The 12,217-nt window shown below is 52.5% G+C and overlaps 1 protein-coding gene across 1 annotated transcript in view; it reads left to right on the top strand.

Annotated features, from left to right (window-relative positions):
• The window catches only part of PADI3 (peptidyl arginine deiminase 3), a 33,127-nt gene that overhangs the window by 3,538 nt on the left and 17,372 nt on the right, over window positions 1-12,217 (top strand). Inside the window, exons 2-5 of the mRNA XM_006145432.2 lie at window positions 5,887-6,067; window positions 8,440-8,512; window positions 11,022-11,083; window positions 11,932-12,049. Coding sequence (XP_006145494.1) covers window positions 5,887-6,067; window positions 8,440-8,512; window positions 11,022-11,083; window positions 11,932-12,049 — 434 coding nt within the window. The remainder of the gene's footprint in view (window positions 1-5,886; window positions 6,068-8,439; window positions 8,513-11,021; window positions 11,084-11,931; window positions 12,050-12,217) is intronic.

Raw genomic sequence — 12,217 nt, 5'->3', positions numbered from 1 at the left:
GCCTGTGGACAGCCTAAGCTTCCCCATGCCTGCCACACACCGGATGGATGGGGAACAGCCTCTGAACCCTACTGGGAGAAGGAGAGTTGAGAAAAGAGAAATTGGCATAGGCTAAGCAGTCAGGGAAGACTTCCTGGAGGTGGAGCACCAAGTAGAGCCTTGAAGGAAGACAGCTAGGACTACTGAGCTTTCTATCTGTGCTAGTGGGTTCAACCTGTCTTCCTGTCTTCTACCAGGCTTGGTACAGGAGCTATTCTTAGCTGACAGCGGGCCTCAGGACAGGGGACAGCAGACAGGGAAGGAAGGGTGCTGTCACCACTGGGCATCTGTGTCCCCGCTACTGCTCACTGCAGTGGAGGTCAGGTGTTACGGTCTCCATCTCACAGATGCAGTACTGGAGGCTCGGAGGGGTAGTGGCCTGGAAGTCCCAGCGGCCAGGCCCAGCTGGGTCTCAGACCCCGACGTCTTCCCATCCCAAAGCCCTGGTGGTTTCTCTGTGAGGCTGTCTCTCAATGCCCGAGCTGAGCGCTGAGATGTGGTTCTCAGACGTCAGTGTGCGGTCTTGGGTGGGAGGAAAGTTGTTTTGGTTTTTTACTGGACAAAACTGAATCCCAGGATGATCTCTGGACGTGGGACTTTCCCGCAGGCCACAGTGGTCAGCCGAAGGGGAACGGTAGGTGGACTGGAGCGGTTCCCATCACACGTGGACATACGTCTGCCTCCTGCCAGGGCGTGGCTGCTCGGGGGGCCCAGGGGCCTCAAAGCCAGTCACCTTTGGGATTCGTCACAAGATGGGCTTGGGCAGCAGTCTCCAGACTGGCTGAATAAAGGCAGGTGTGGGGTCTTGCCCACTCGTTCATCTTCTAGATGGGGAAACAGGCCTGGAGTGGGGTGACTCGTCTGGGTCACACAGTGGGGTGGACCATGTGCCCTACACGCAGTCCTGTCCAGTCCTCCCACAGCCCGCAATAACAGCCAGGCCGTCAGGTTGCACCCTGCTCGGCTACTCCCTGGCTGTGTGGCCTTGGGGAGTTATTTAACCCCTCTGGGCTTGGTCTCCTCGTCTATACGGTGGGGACGATAGTGCCCACCTCACAGAAGTGCCTGTGGGCCAGTCCAGATATGCGATGCGTAGGACGGTGACACGCTACCACGAGAAAGCAGGTCTCCCACTTGGGACAGCTCATGAGCATTGGTGAGGGGAACCCGAATCACAGGAGTGCCGAGTCTCCTGGACTGGAGGCCCTGTGGCCCGTGGAGCCCCCGTGCTGGCCGACTCGGCTCTCAGGGCCCCAGAGCACGGCTGTGTAGGCCTCCCAGCCAGGAGACCCCGGCAGGGGCAGTGCGAGCCTCAGGGCGGCAGAGGGCCCAGCACACACAGCTGCAGGAGAGCGTGTTCCTCAGCCCCCTCCTGGTGGCAGCCCTGACACCTTGGGGAGGGAGAAAGCTTGGCTTTTAGGGGTACACAGCCCCTCACCTTGGAATGACCCCAGCCAGCTGCACCTGGGACAGCAGGAGACAGGTGTCAAGTCGGTGGCTGCTGCCTGGTTTCCTTGACGAGGACCCTCCTCCGTCAGCAGATGTCCCCTAAGTGACCACGCCTGGTGACGAGCCATCAAGCTCCTCTTTTCTCCAGCTCAGGGGTCTCAACCCTGACTGCGCATTGGAACGGCCTAGGGACCTCCCAGAAACTGGATGCCCAGACCCCGCCTGGGGAAGCCAGATCCACTCACTCGTCGAGGACCCAGTCATGGTTCGTCTCCAGACCCACTGGGACGGACATGCACCAGGGCTGCGGGCTGCCACCTGAGTGGGATGGCAGACCACTCACGGTGGCCACCTTGGGCAGCGTTCCCGCCTCCCTGACAGCTAAAATAAGAAATAGTGACTATCCCAAATAGGAGCAAGTAGGCAGAGAATCTTCTTCTCTCATAACTTGCTGGTGGGAATAGTACACCCATTCTGGAAAAAGCTTGGCAGTTTCTTAAAAACCAAACATACACTTACAGAACAACCCAGCAATCATACTCCTGGGCATTTACCCAAGAGAAACGAGACATGTTCATGCAAAAACCAGAACATGAATGTTCATTGCAGTTGTATTTGTCATTGCTGAAACCAGAACACAACCAGAATACCCTTCAATCCATGAATGACTCAACAAACCATGATGCATCCATACAATACCATGAAATACTATGCACTAATAAAGTCAAACAAACCAGAGAGACATACAACTTAGGTGGATCTCAAGAGGATGATGCAGAAGGGAAAAAAGTCATTCTCAAAAGAACACGTGTTGTATGATTCCATTTATATAACATTCTTGAGATGACCAAATTATAGAACTGGAGAACAGATTAGTGGTTGCCGTGTATAGGAATGAGGAGTGGGAGGAGGTGAGTATGATTATAAAGGGTTAGCACCAGGGAGATCTTTGTGATGATAGAATAATTCTGTACCTTGATTGTGGTAGTGGTTATAAAAATTCGTACATGGGATAAAATGATAGAGAACTATATATGAACATTGTTCCAAGTCAGTTTTCTGGTTTTGGTATTATATTATAGTAATATAGCAAGTAGCCATTATAGGAAACTGGGTGAAGGGTTCATAGGACCTCTCTATTTTATTTTTGCAACTTCTTGCAGAGCTGTAACTATTCCAAAATGAAAAGTTTAAAAAAAAATGAGAAAAAAAGTCAAATATACTGACAACTCAGATTGAGGTTTGCAGAGTAAACCTCACTGATCTGACATCTGTGTCTCCTTTCCCCACACTGAACACTCTGATCCCAATGGTGCCATCATCAAGATCCATTTTTGGAGGACTAGCAGTTAGCATAATGGCTATATGGCTGGACTCCCATGGAGTCAACCCCGGTTCGCGTCCTGGACCCAGCGGCTTAAACTCATGCTGGGCGCGTGTGCATGCGTGCCCAAGATCCCAAGGAGAATGGAGGAGAAGGGATTATGGCGTGGTCATTCCCCCTGGGGGGTGATTTCTCACTTTCTGTCTCTCTGTCTCTCTCTCTGTCTTTCTGGAGAGCGCATGCACCCTATAGCAAAAACATCTCCCCCCTTACCTCCAAAAAAATCCATTTTTGGGACCAGCAGATGGTGTAATGGTTACTTTGCTGGATTCCCACGTAGTTGACTGTGGTTCAAGTCCCGGACCTGGTGGCTTGAGACTCACACCAGGAGTGTGTGTGTGTGTGTGTGTGTGTGTGTGTGTGTGCCTGAAATCCCAAGAAGAAAATGGAGTAGAAGGGATTGAGGCATGGCTATCCTCCCTCAGGGGTGATTTCTCATTTTCCATCTCTTTGTCTCTCTCTGTCTCTCCAGTGAGAGCATGTACGCTGTAGCAAAAATCTCTCTAGGGGCCAGCAGGTGGCGTGGCAGTTAAGAGCACTGGACTCCCACATGGCCGACCACAGTTCCTCAGGGAAGCTAAGTGACCTAGGCAAGGTCACCTGGTTGGCATGTGACCCAGCCTGGTTGAGGACCTCCGACCTCAGACAGAACTGTTCTTCCATGTGAAGTCCTTATTTGGGCCACTGTCCTGGGTTCCCTCCTGGACAGGGGCACTTCCATTATCCCTGGGGATCCCCCAGGATCTCCTACAAGGTCTGGCCCAGAGAGTAAAAGAGAGCTGGGCTGAGCTACCCCACACCCCGGGGCTGAGGCCTGAGGGGGGTTTTCACGCCCAAGGAGCATTCTGAGGCCTAGCTATTGCACCCTGCTCCCAAGGAGCAGCTTGAGGTCAGGGAGTTCCACGACGAGCTTACAAGTTTTGGGGGAGCTGGAAGCTAGGGGCTTTGGGGAGTGGGCTGAGATTCTCCCTGGGATCTGTCTCTGTGTGTCTCTGCCTTTCTGACTTCCTGTCTCTGACTCTCCATCTCTCTCTATCTCTTTATCTCTGCATCTCCCTGCCTCTCTATCCAGCTTCTCCATGTTCCCTGACAGGATCTGGCCCTCATACCCAGGCCTGGAAATGACAAGCTTTGGGAGTATGTTTTCTGAAATCAAAGATGCCCAGATACACAATTGATTTTTTAAAGTCTAAGTATATCCCAAACATTGAATGGGGTATACTTAGACTAAACACTTATCTGTTGTTCATCTAAAATGTAAGTCCAACTGGACATTCTATTTATTTCTTTGCTAAATCTGGTATCCCTGCTTAGGAAGAGAAACAGGTGTGTCAACCCTATCCTGGTGAAGACACCTGGCGGGACCTGAGCACTGGAGTGGGACCCGCCTGCTGTAGCCGGGCCTGGGCTTGGTTCCTTCCCCTTTTATAAAAAAGGCCATATTGAGAAGTACCCGAATCATGCTGGTGGAGGTTTGCGGAGAGGTTTGGGCCCAAGGCTGCCTTCCTCTGAGTGGAGACGGGGAGCGAAAAGGGCCTGAGCTAGAATGACCAGCTCCGCGACCTTGGGGGAGGCCCGTGCCCATTCTCAGTCTGTTTCCCACGTGGAAAAGGAGGAACCATTCCCCCCTCCCTGGGCCGTGGTGAGGATAGGCTGAGCTGGCGTACCCAGAGGCTTAGCCGGGCCTGCCGCAGTCAGTGTGCGGGGGTGGGGGCAGAGGCCTGGGCGTTAGGATTTTTGTTAGTGTTATTCCTGGAGCCAGCTGGTCTGGGTTTGGAACCCAGCCCTGCCACTTAGCAGCTCTGTGACCTTGGACAGGTTTTCTAACCTCAGCTGCCCCTCCTGTAAACGGAGGACAGTAATGGGACCCACTTGCTGCAGCTGTGGAGAAGATGACGTGGCACCGCACGCATCAAGAAGCTCAAAAGAGCTCTGCAAGCATCAGCTACTGTATCCCTCAGGGATGTGCGTTCGCTGCTTCCTCCAGGAAGCCTTCAGGCCCCTCCAACTCACAGCGGCCACTCCCACAGGTTACCCACTAAGCTGCGACCTGGTGGCTCTGAGCCCTGTCTGGCTGCCTCAGCCATGCCAGGTCCCGAGCTCCCCGGTGGGACCGATGGCTCTCAGGCAGAGGGGAGAGTGGTAAACGCAGTGCTTGAGTGCACAGTGGGTACCCCAAAGAGAATCAGGGATGGCTCCCAGCCTAGCAGGAACGGGGCGAACACAGCTAGGACAGGACGGCATCATGGGCATTTTAAAGCCTGCTTGAAGCCTGGTGGTTCGACTCTGGTACGTTTCCCAGGTGACGCTGCGGTGCTGGACAAGCACGGGCTCAGCGTCAGAGACCTGAGTGCCGTTTGCTGCCGTGTGACCTCATCTTGCTACTAGAGCTCGCTGAGCCTCAGTTTCTCACCTGCCGAATGGGGGTGGTACTGCTTACCTTGCAGAGCCAGCGAATGTAAGGTGCCTGGCACACAGTGGGCACTCGGTCAGATCGAATATCCTTCCCCAGGGAAGATCGGGGTCAGGTCCTCTCTCGCCTGCTAAGGAGGCATGTCATGGCACTGGGGGTGAGGGCCACTCCTCTTAAAGCTACAGTCTCAGAAATACAAGTGGGCCTGCCAGCTTGCAGCAGCTGCCTGGTGTTCACCGGGCCCTCAGAAATACAAGTGGGCCTGCCAGCTTGCAGCTGCCTGGTGTTCACAGGGCCCTCTGCACCCAAGTCTGTCCTAGGATTATAAAGCACGCAACCGACTTCTGACTTCAGGGAGTTTGCAGTCCTGTAGGTTGAAGTAGCTCACGAGGGAAATATTAATGGTCAAAGAACCTTGGAACGTGAGAACATGTGCCCATTTGTGTGGGTTCCAGCCTTGGCTCCCAGGAACTTACTAGGAGAATCTGAGTGCCTGATGGTCAGGGAAGGCTTCCTGGAGGAAGCAGGGCTTGCACTAAGGCTCAAACATCTAAGCACGGGCTGGTCCTCCAGCACTTGCATGGCTCCCTGTCCTCTTCAGGTCGGTTCCCGAGGGCACGGAGATGTTCGAGGTCTACGGGACCCCTGGTGTGGACATCTACGTCTCTCCCAGCGTGGAGAGACGCCGGGAGCGTGCAGACACCAGGCGCTGGCACTTCGATGCGGGGCAGGAGATCATCGTGGTCATGAACTCCCCCAGCAACCACCTGGACGACAGTCATGTGAGCTGGCCCCCCCGGTCCGGGGCAGGCGGGGTGGGGGCTGGCTGTTTATTTCCAGGAGGGTCCAACGTCCTGCCCAGGGTACAGGGGAGCACGGCCAGGCAGAGCTGGCTGCGGGGGCTCAAGTCCCAGCCCTGCAGTTTACAATCTCGGACTGTGTGTCCTCGGGAAGTCCTAGCACTTCTTGGGCTTCTGTCCACCTGTGGAGCATGAGCGAATGTCTTCTCTCTCGGCTCCCCAAGACCCCCGAGGGGAGGAGTTGTCCCCACTCTGCTGTGTCCCCACCTACGGGCTGAGGGTTGGTGGGTCATCTGCCCCTCGGAACTAGGAGAGAAAGCGAGGGCCGGGGAGGGACTCTGAGGCCTGGGAGACCCCTGCCCTGGTAACATCCCCCCAGGTGCCCCATTCCCCCTGAACTCCTTGCTTCCTGACCCCACTGGCAGAGCAGGGAACATGTAAGACCCGGGGGAAGCAGAGGCCTTTGAGCCTCACACAGGTAGTGCCCTCTAAGAGGCAGGGACAGGCTTAGTGTGCGGCAGTGGTGGGCTCCCACCCCCCGCAGCAGCCCTGCTTTAGAAACAGCCCTCGAGGGGGCACTGGGCAGCGTGGCCTCATCTCACCCACCCGCAGCCCTGAGAGGCAGGGTGGGCCCCTCTTTCCCATGCAGGGCAACAAGGATCAGTCACCCTCCTGAACACAGCCACGGTGCAGGAGAGCTAAACTTCAAGGCAGAGCTGCGTGACACGTGGGGGGCAGGTCTCCATCACCCCCACTTCTGTTCCCATTCATGCATCTGAACTGACCCTCTCCACATGCTCTGGGAGGTGTATGGGACAGAAGTTAATGAACCCAGGTGGCCAGCAGGTAGTGAGGTGGTTAAGGGCGCTGGACTCCACGTGGCTGAGTCCCGGACCTGGCGGCTTGCTTTCTCACTTTCCCTCTCAACCTCTCTCTTCTTCTGTCCCTCGCTGGTCAAATTAAAATAAACAAATAAATAAATAAATGAAGTTAAATAAAATAATTCTTTTTTTAAAAAGAAATAAGTTAATGAACCCATTTTATAGACAAGGAAACTGAGACCAGAAAAGGCGTGGCTTACCTGAAGTCACATGACCTAGCAGACTTGGTGAGTCAGGACAGTGCATTCTCCTGGGGCAGTGCAGAGGGACCAGCTAGTGAGGGCTTCTCCTGGGTCCTTGCCAAACCAGGGGCTGTGTGGGTGTCTCCCCACCTTGCATTCCTTGGCCCCAATGGTTGCTGGGGTCAAGGAAGTTCCCTCCCTGTAATGGCCATTGGGAGCTGCTGCAGGCCTTCCTCCAGACTGGCAGACTGGACGTGCTACCGCGTGCTTTCGGTCCTCTTAACTGAGCCAATGCTGGGGGTAGGGACTGCTATGGTCCCCACTTACAGTGAAGGGAGCTAGGACCCAGCCTATCCCAGAGGGGGGGCCAGAACGTGCGTCCAGGCCATCTGACGCCAGGACGCTGCCCCTGGGCCTCCCAGGAGGTTGCCCACCTGCTAGTAACAGTAGCTGCTATTTCTTGGGCACTTCCTATAGGCTCCGCCTCTCACATGCATTTTTACATGTCTTTTACATATCTTTTTTTTTTTTTTTTGGAGAGGTTTCTACCATAGGGCACGTGCACTCGCTAGAAAGACAGAGAGAGACAGAGAGACAGAAAGTGAGAAATCGCCCCCCAGGGGGGATGGCCACGCTGCAATCTTTTCCGTTCTCCTCTCGGGATCTTGGGCACGTACGCACACGTGCCCAGCATGAGTTTAAGCCACCAGGTCTGGGACTTGAACCACAGTAAACCACATGGAAGTCCAGCGACAGCCATTACAAGATCTGCTGGTCCCTACATGTATTGTTTCTAACCTGCACTACTCTGAAGGAGCGACCTCTATGGCCCCCACTTTGTAGATGGGGTAGCCCAGAGGTGAATGAAGGGCCTTGGTCAAGGTCATAGAGCCCAGAGGGGCCTGGTTTCAGTCAAGCCCTGAGTCCCACAGATGAGAATGTTGGCTTGGTGAGTGTCCCCCGCCCCCGCCCATCCAAACTCTTCATTTACGATGGCGAAACTACAATAGAGAGGGGTGCAGGGGCTTGCCAAAATCACACTACTGGTTGCTGGCAGGGTTGGAACTCAGGTCTCCATAGAATCCCTCACAAAGGGTTACCATTTTACAGATGGGCCAGCTGAGGCATGGAAAACACGTGGTACAGAAAAGACTAAAGGAAGAGCCGGGTTGGTGCACAGTGGTTCCTGAGAGCCCCCCACCCCCTCGCCTTGCTACATCATAGAGGTCTATCTTTCAGGCTGAAGGCTGTTAGCTTCCACTAACAAGATCCTGGGCCCATCTCTCTGCAGGTTCAGATTTCTTATCACTCTAGTCATGAGCCTTTGCCCCTGGCCTACGCGGTGCTCTACCTCACCTGCATTGGTGAGTCGGGGACCACACTGAGGGTATGGCTAAGGGGCCTCAGGCAAGGGCCGAGGAGTGGTGGTGGCAATGACAGTGAACAAGGGTCTTTTTGAAAAAAAAAAAATCACTTTATTTGCAAAAGTAAAGAAGTGCACATTTAAAAAATACAAGCAGTATGAAAGCATATACATTGAAAAGTAAACCTCCCTCCTTCCAACCTAAGGCTTCCAGGTCCCCAGCCCCAGCCCCTGTCTGGAGGTATGCTGTGTTTACACAAGCAGACACATGCACGTTGGATGTCCGCTAAATGGAAGCATGCTATAGACATGGAACTGGCCCTTGCTTTTTTACAATAAAAGGTTTTTCTGCTAATTCTCCACAGATTGATATATTAAACACCATGCAAGATGACTCAGATGTTGGAACTATCAGACAGGGAATGTAAAGTAACCAGGATTCCTGTGTTTAAAACCTAGCAGAAAAGGTAGACACCATGCAAGAACAGATGGAGAATTTCAACAGTGAGATGAGAACTGTAAGAATCAAATGAAAATGCTAGAGAGAAAAACCATAGTAACAGAGATGAAAGATGCTTTGGATGGGTTCGTTGGTAGAGTTGATACAGTTACGGAAAGAACCAACACACTTGAAAAGAGCTTAATAGAAGTTCAAACTGAAATGCAAAGAGAAGAAAGAGTGAAACAAAACAAAACAAAAAAGAGCAGAGATCTAAGAGCTCTGAGATGATACCCAAAGGTATAATTTCAATTGAAATTCCCAACAAAAACCCGAAATGGCTTTCTTAATCGAACTTGATGAAGCTGATGCTATAACTCATATTCAGCAAAGGACAAGAACGTCCAAGATAATTTTGAGGGAGAACAAGATGGAGAAACACACAGTCCCAGATCTCAAGGTTCTTTTTTAGTGTATAGTGCTCGAAGCATTGTGAAACTGGTGCAGGTTAAAAAGTACAGACCCAAAGAACAAAGTGAGAACCTAGAGGTAGAGCCACGCCTATGTGGTTGTCATGTGGGAATGAATGAACTTGGAGCCCTACCTCATACTGTACTAAAAAATAAATTTTCAGGTGAGTTAAAATTTTGGGGGTAAATATTGAAATATTAAAGTTTTAAAAAAGGAATATCTTTGTAATTGCAAGGCAGTGAATGTTTTCTTTAACAAGGGAAAACAAGTGCACAGATGATAAAATGATAATAGGGGATATCGATACATTAGACTGTATTAAAATTTTTTTGAGAGGTTTTTGCTATAGGGTGCGTGCGCTCGCCAGAAAGACAGAGAGAGACAGAGACAGAAAGTGAGAAATCACCCCCTGGGAGGATGGCCATGCCACAATCCCTTCTACATTCTCCTCTTGGGATCTTGGGCACGCACACACACGCACCTGGTGTGAGTTTAAGCCACCGGGTCTGGGACTCGAACCATTATCGACTATATGGGAGTCCAGCGACATAGCCATTATGCCAACTGCTGCAAGTAAAAATTCAAACTGTAGACTGGGAAAAGAAATTTGCAATGCTGTGGCCAACATGGTGCTAGGATATGGAGAATGCCAACTAATAAGAAAAAAAGAACATAGAAACGGGAGAAATGCGAATATACAATTCACAGAAAAGAAAGCCACAGTGGTCGAAACCCAGGTGTAAAGATGCTTAACTGAGTGCTGCGAGTCTGTGGAGCTGGGGAGCTCCTCACACGGCCATGCATGGGAGTTTGCAGTGAGCCAAGCACTTGGAAAGCAATTAGCAAGAAAGTTAAAAATACTCAATCTGGAGAAAGCATTTTTAGAAACAGACGTTCGGTGTTATAGGGAGTCTATATTTTAAAATTTCATAACTATTGCCAAATTGCTCTTCAGAAAGACCGTACCGCTTTATATGCCTGTGAACATACGCGAGTGCCTTGCCAATGCTATACTGTTGATTTTTTTCCACTTTCCCCAATTCGATAGATCAGCATCTCACTGTTGCTTTGTTTGTTTGTTTATGAGACAGAGTGAGGAGGAGGGAGAGAGGGGGGGTCCTTGCCATTGCAGTCCTCTGTCCCAGCTTCCCATTTATCTAGGCTGCCCAGTCTGCCCAGGGTGATCCAGGATCCGAACCTGGGCCTCCCAAATATCTTCAGGCTGGTGTAGTGTTAGCCATCACTTGCACCATTGTGGCTAGGTTTGATTTGCCATTCTTTAATTAGGAGTGAGATTGGGATTTCTCTTCATCCCAAACTTGAACACATGCAGACACACACGTACACACACACACACACACACACACACGGTTACAGAGCAAACAGTGGAGCATCCACCTCCCAGGTCAAGAAGTAGAACGCGGTCAGTGCCCAAAGCTGCCCACCCGCCCTTTCTTGCCGTACCTGTGGCTCATTCTTTAACTGTGTCTTCTTGGAAGTGACTTACAGCCTCAGACAGGCCCTGAGGTCACAGTTAAGACGGTAGAGCCATGGGTTCCTGGGGACCTTGCAGTGACTTTCCCTCTGCCTCCCCTTGCAGACATGGCTCTGGAGTGTGACCTGAACTATGAGGGCAGGGAGGACAGGTGCTTCGTGGACAAGGTAGGCATCTCGCCTGGGTCCGGGATCGGGGAGTGAAGCTTGGAGATGCTCTAGACCAGGACGAGAGGCCAAGGGCATTACAAATGCCCCCGGACTCCCAGCTGATGTGGAGGTCAGGGAGCCAAATGAGAACCGGGCGAGGGGACCTGTTGCCAGGCTAGGCCTCAGTTTGTGAGGGAAAGTTCTTTCTGGACTTAAGATCTGGGTCAGAAGTTAGCAAACGTTCTCTATAAAAGCCAGATGGTCAATGTTTTAGGCTTTTATAGAAAACGTTTGTGGGCCCTGCTGTCTCATTCTGCCACTGCAGTGTGAAAACAGCCACAGTCAACACACAAACTAATGGCTGTGGCTGTGTTCCAATAAAACTTTATTTATAAAGTTAGGCAGTGGGCCGAATTTGGCCCTTAGGCCATAATGTGCTGCTCCCCTGATCTACATTTTTCACCTGGGTGAGCCAGGCCAGTTCCCTGGGAGGAGTGCGCTTGAGTGGGGTTCTGAGGGGATGCAGGAGGGAGGACACTCCAGGCGGAGGGAGCAACAGCAGCACAGGCCGAGAGGGGAAGAGAGGAATAAGCGTGGTGTGAGGCGTGTGGTCTTATGATCGGGAAGCTACCTGCTGAGATAGAGGATATTGGCCCATCACAGCCAGCCATGGGAGACAGCTCTGTGGTTTGGCCTTGATGGGCTGGGCAAGAGGGAGCCATTGTCACTTCTGGAGCAGGGGCTGCTCAGTGAAAGTGGCCCCGCCCTCACAGCATAGGCAAAGGTTAGGAGGTTGGCCAGGAGGTTGCTGGGGAGGGAGCACAGGTGTGACTGAGCCCCACGCCGAGCTGTTTTGCTATTGGCAGCGGCAGTGGGTCTGGGGCCCTGGTGGGTATGGAGCTGTCCTGCTGGTGAACTGTGACCGTGACGATCAGAGCTGTGATGACCGGGACAACTGTGACCAGCACGTGCGCTGCCTGCAAGGTGAGGGGTCGGGCAGCCCGGGTCCCTGGGCACCTGGGGTTACTGCTCAGTTACTCCCCGGAGTTCCAGCCCACAGGCAGGGCTCTGAAGGCAGATGTCAGGGCCAGAATTCCGGCCCCCAGACACACTTCGAGGTTCCTCAAAACCCATCTTAGGCTGCGGCTGGCC

The sequence above is a fragment of the Tupaia chinensis genome, unplaced genomic scaffold, assembly GCF_000334495.1.
Source record: "Tupaia chinensis unplaced genomic scaffold, TupChi_1.0 Scaffold000146_1, whole genome shotgun sequence".
In the NCBI taxonomy this organism is placed as follows: Eukaryota; Metazoa; Chordata; class Mammalia; order Scandentia; family Tupaiidae; genus Tupaia; species Tupaia belangeri.
Note: the sequence above shows the minus strand (reverse complement) of the source record. Positions and strands in the feature narration are given on the sequence as shown.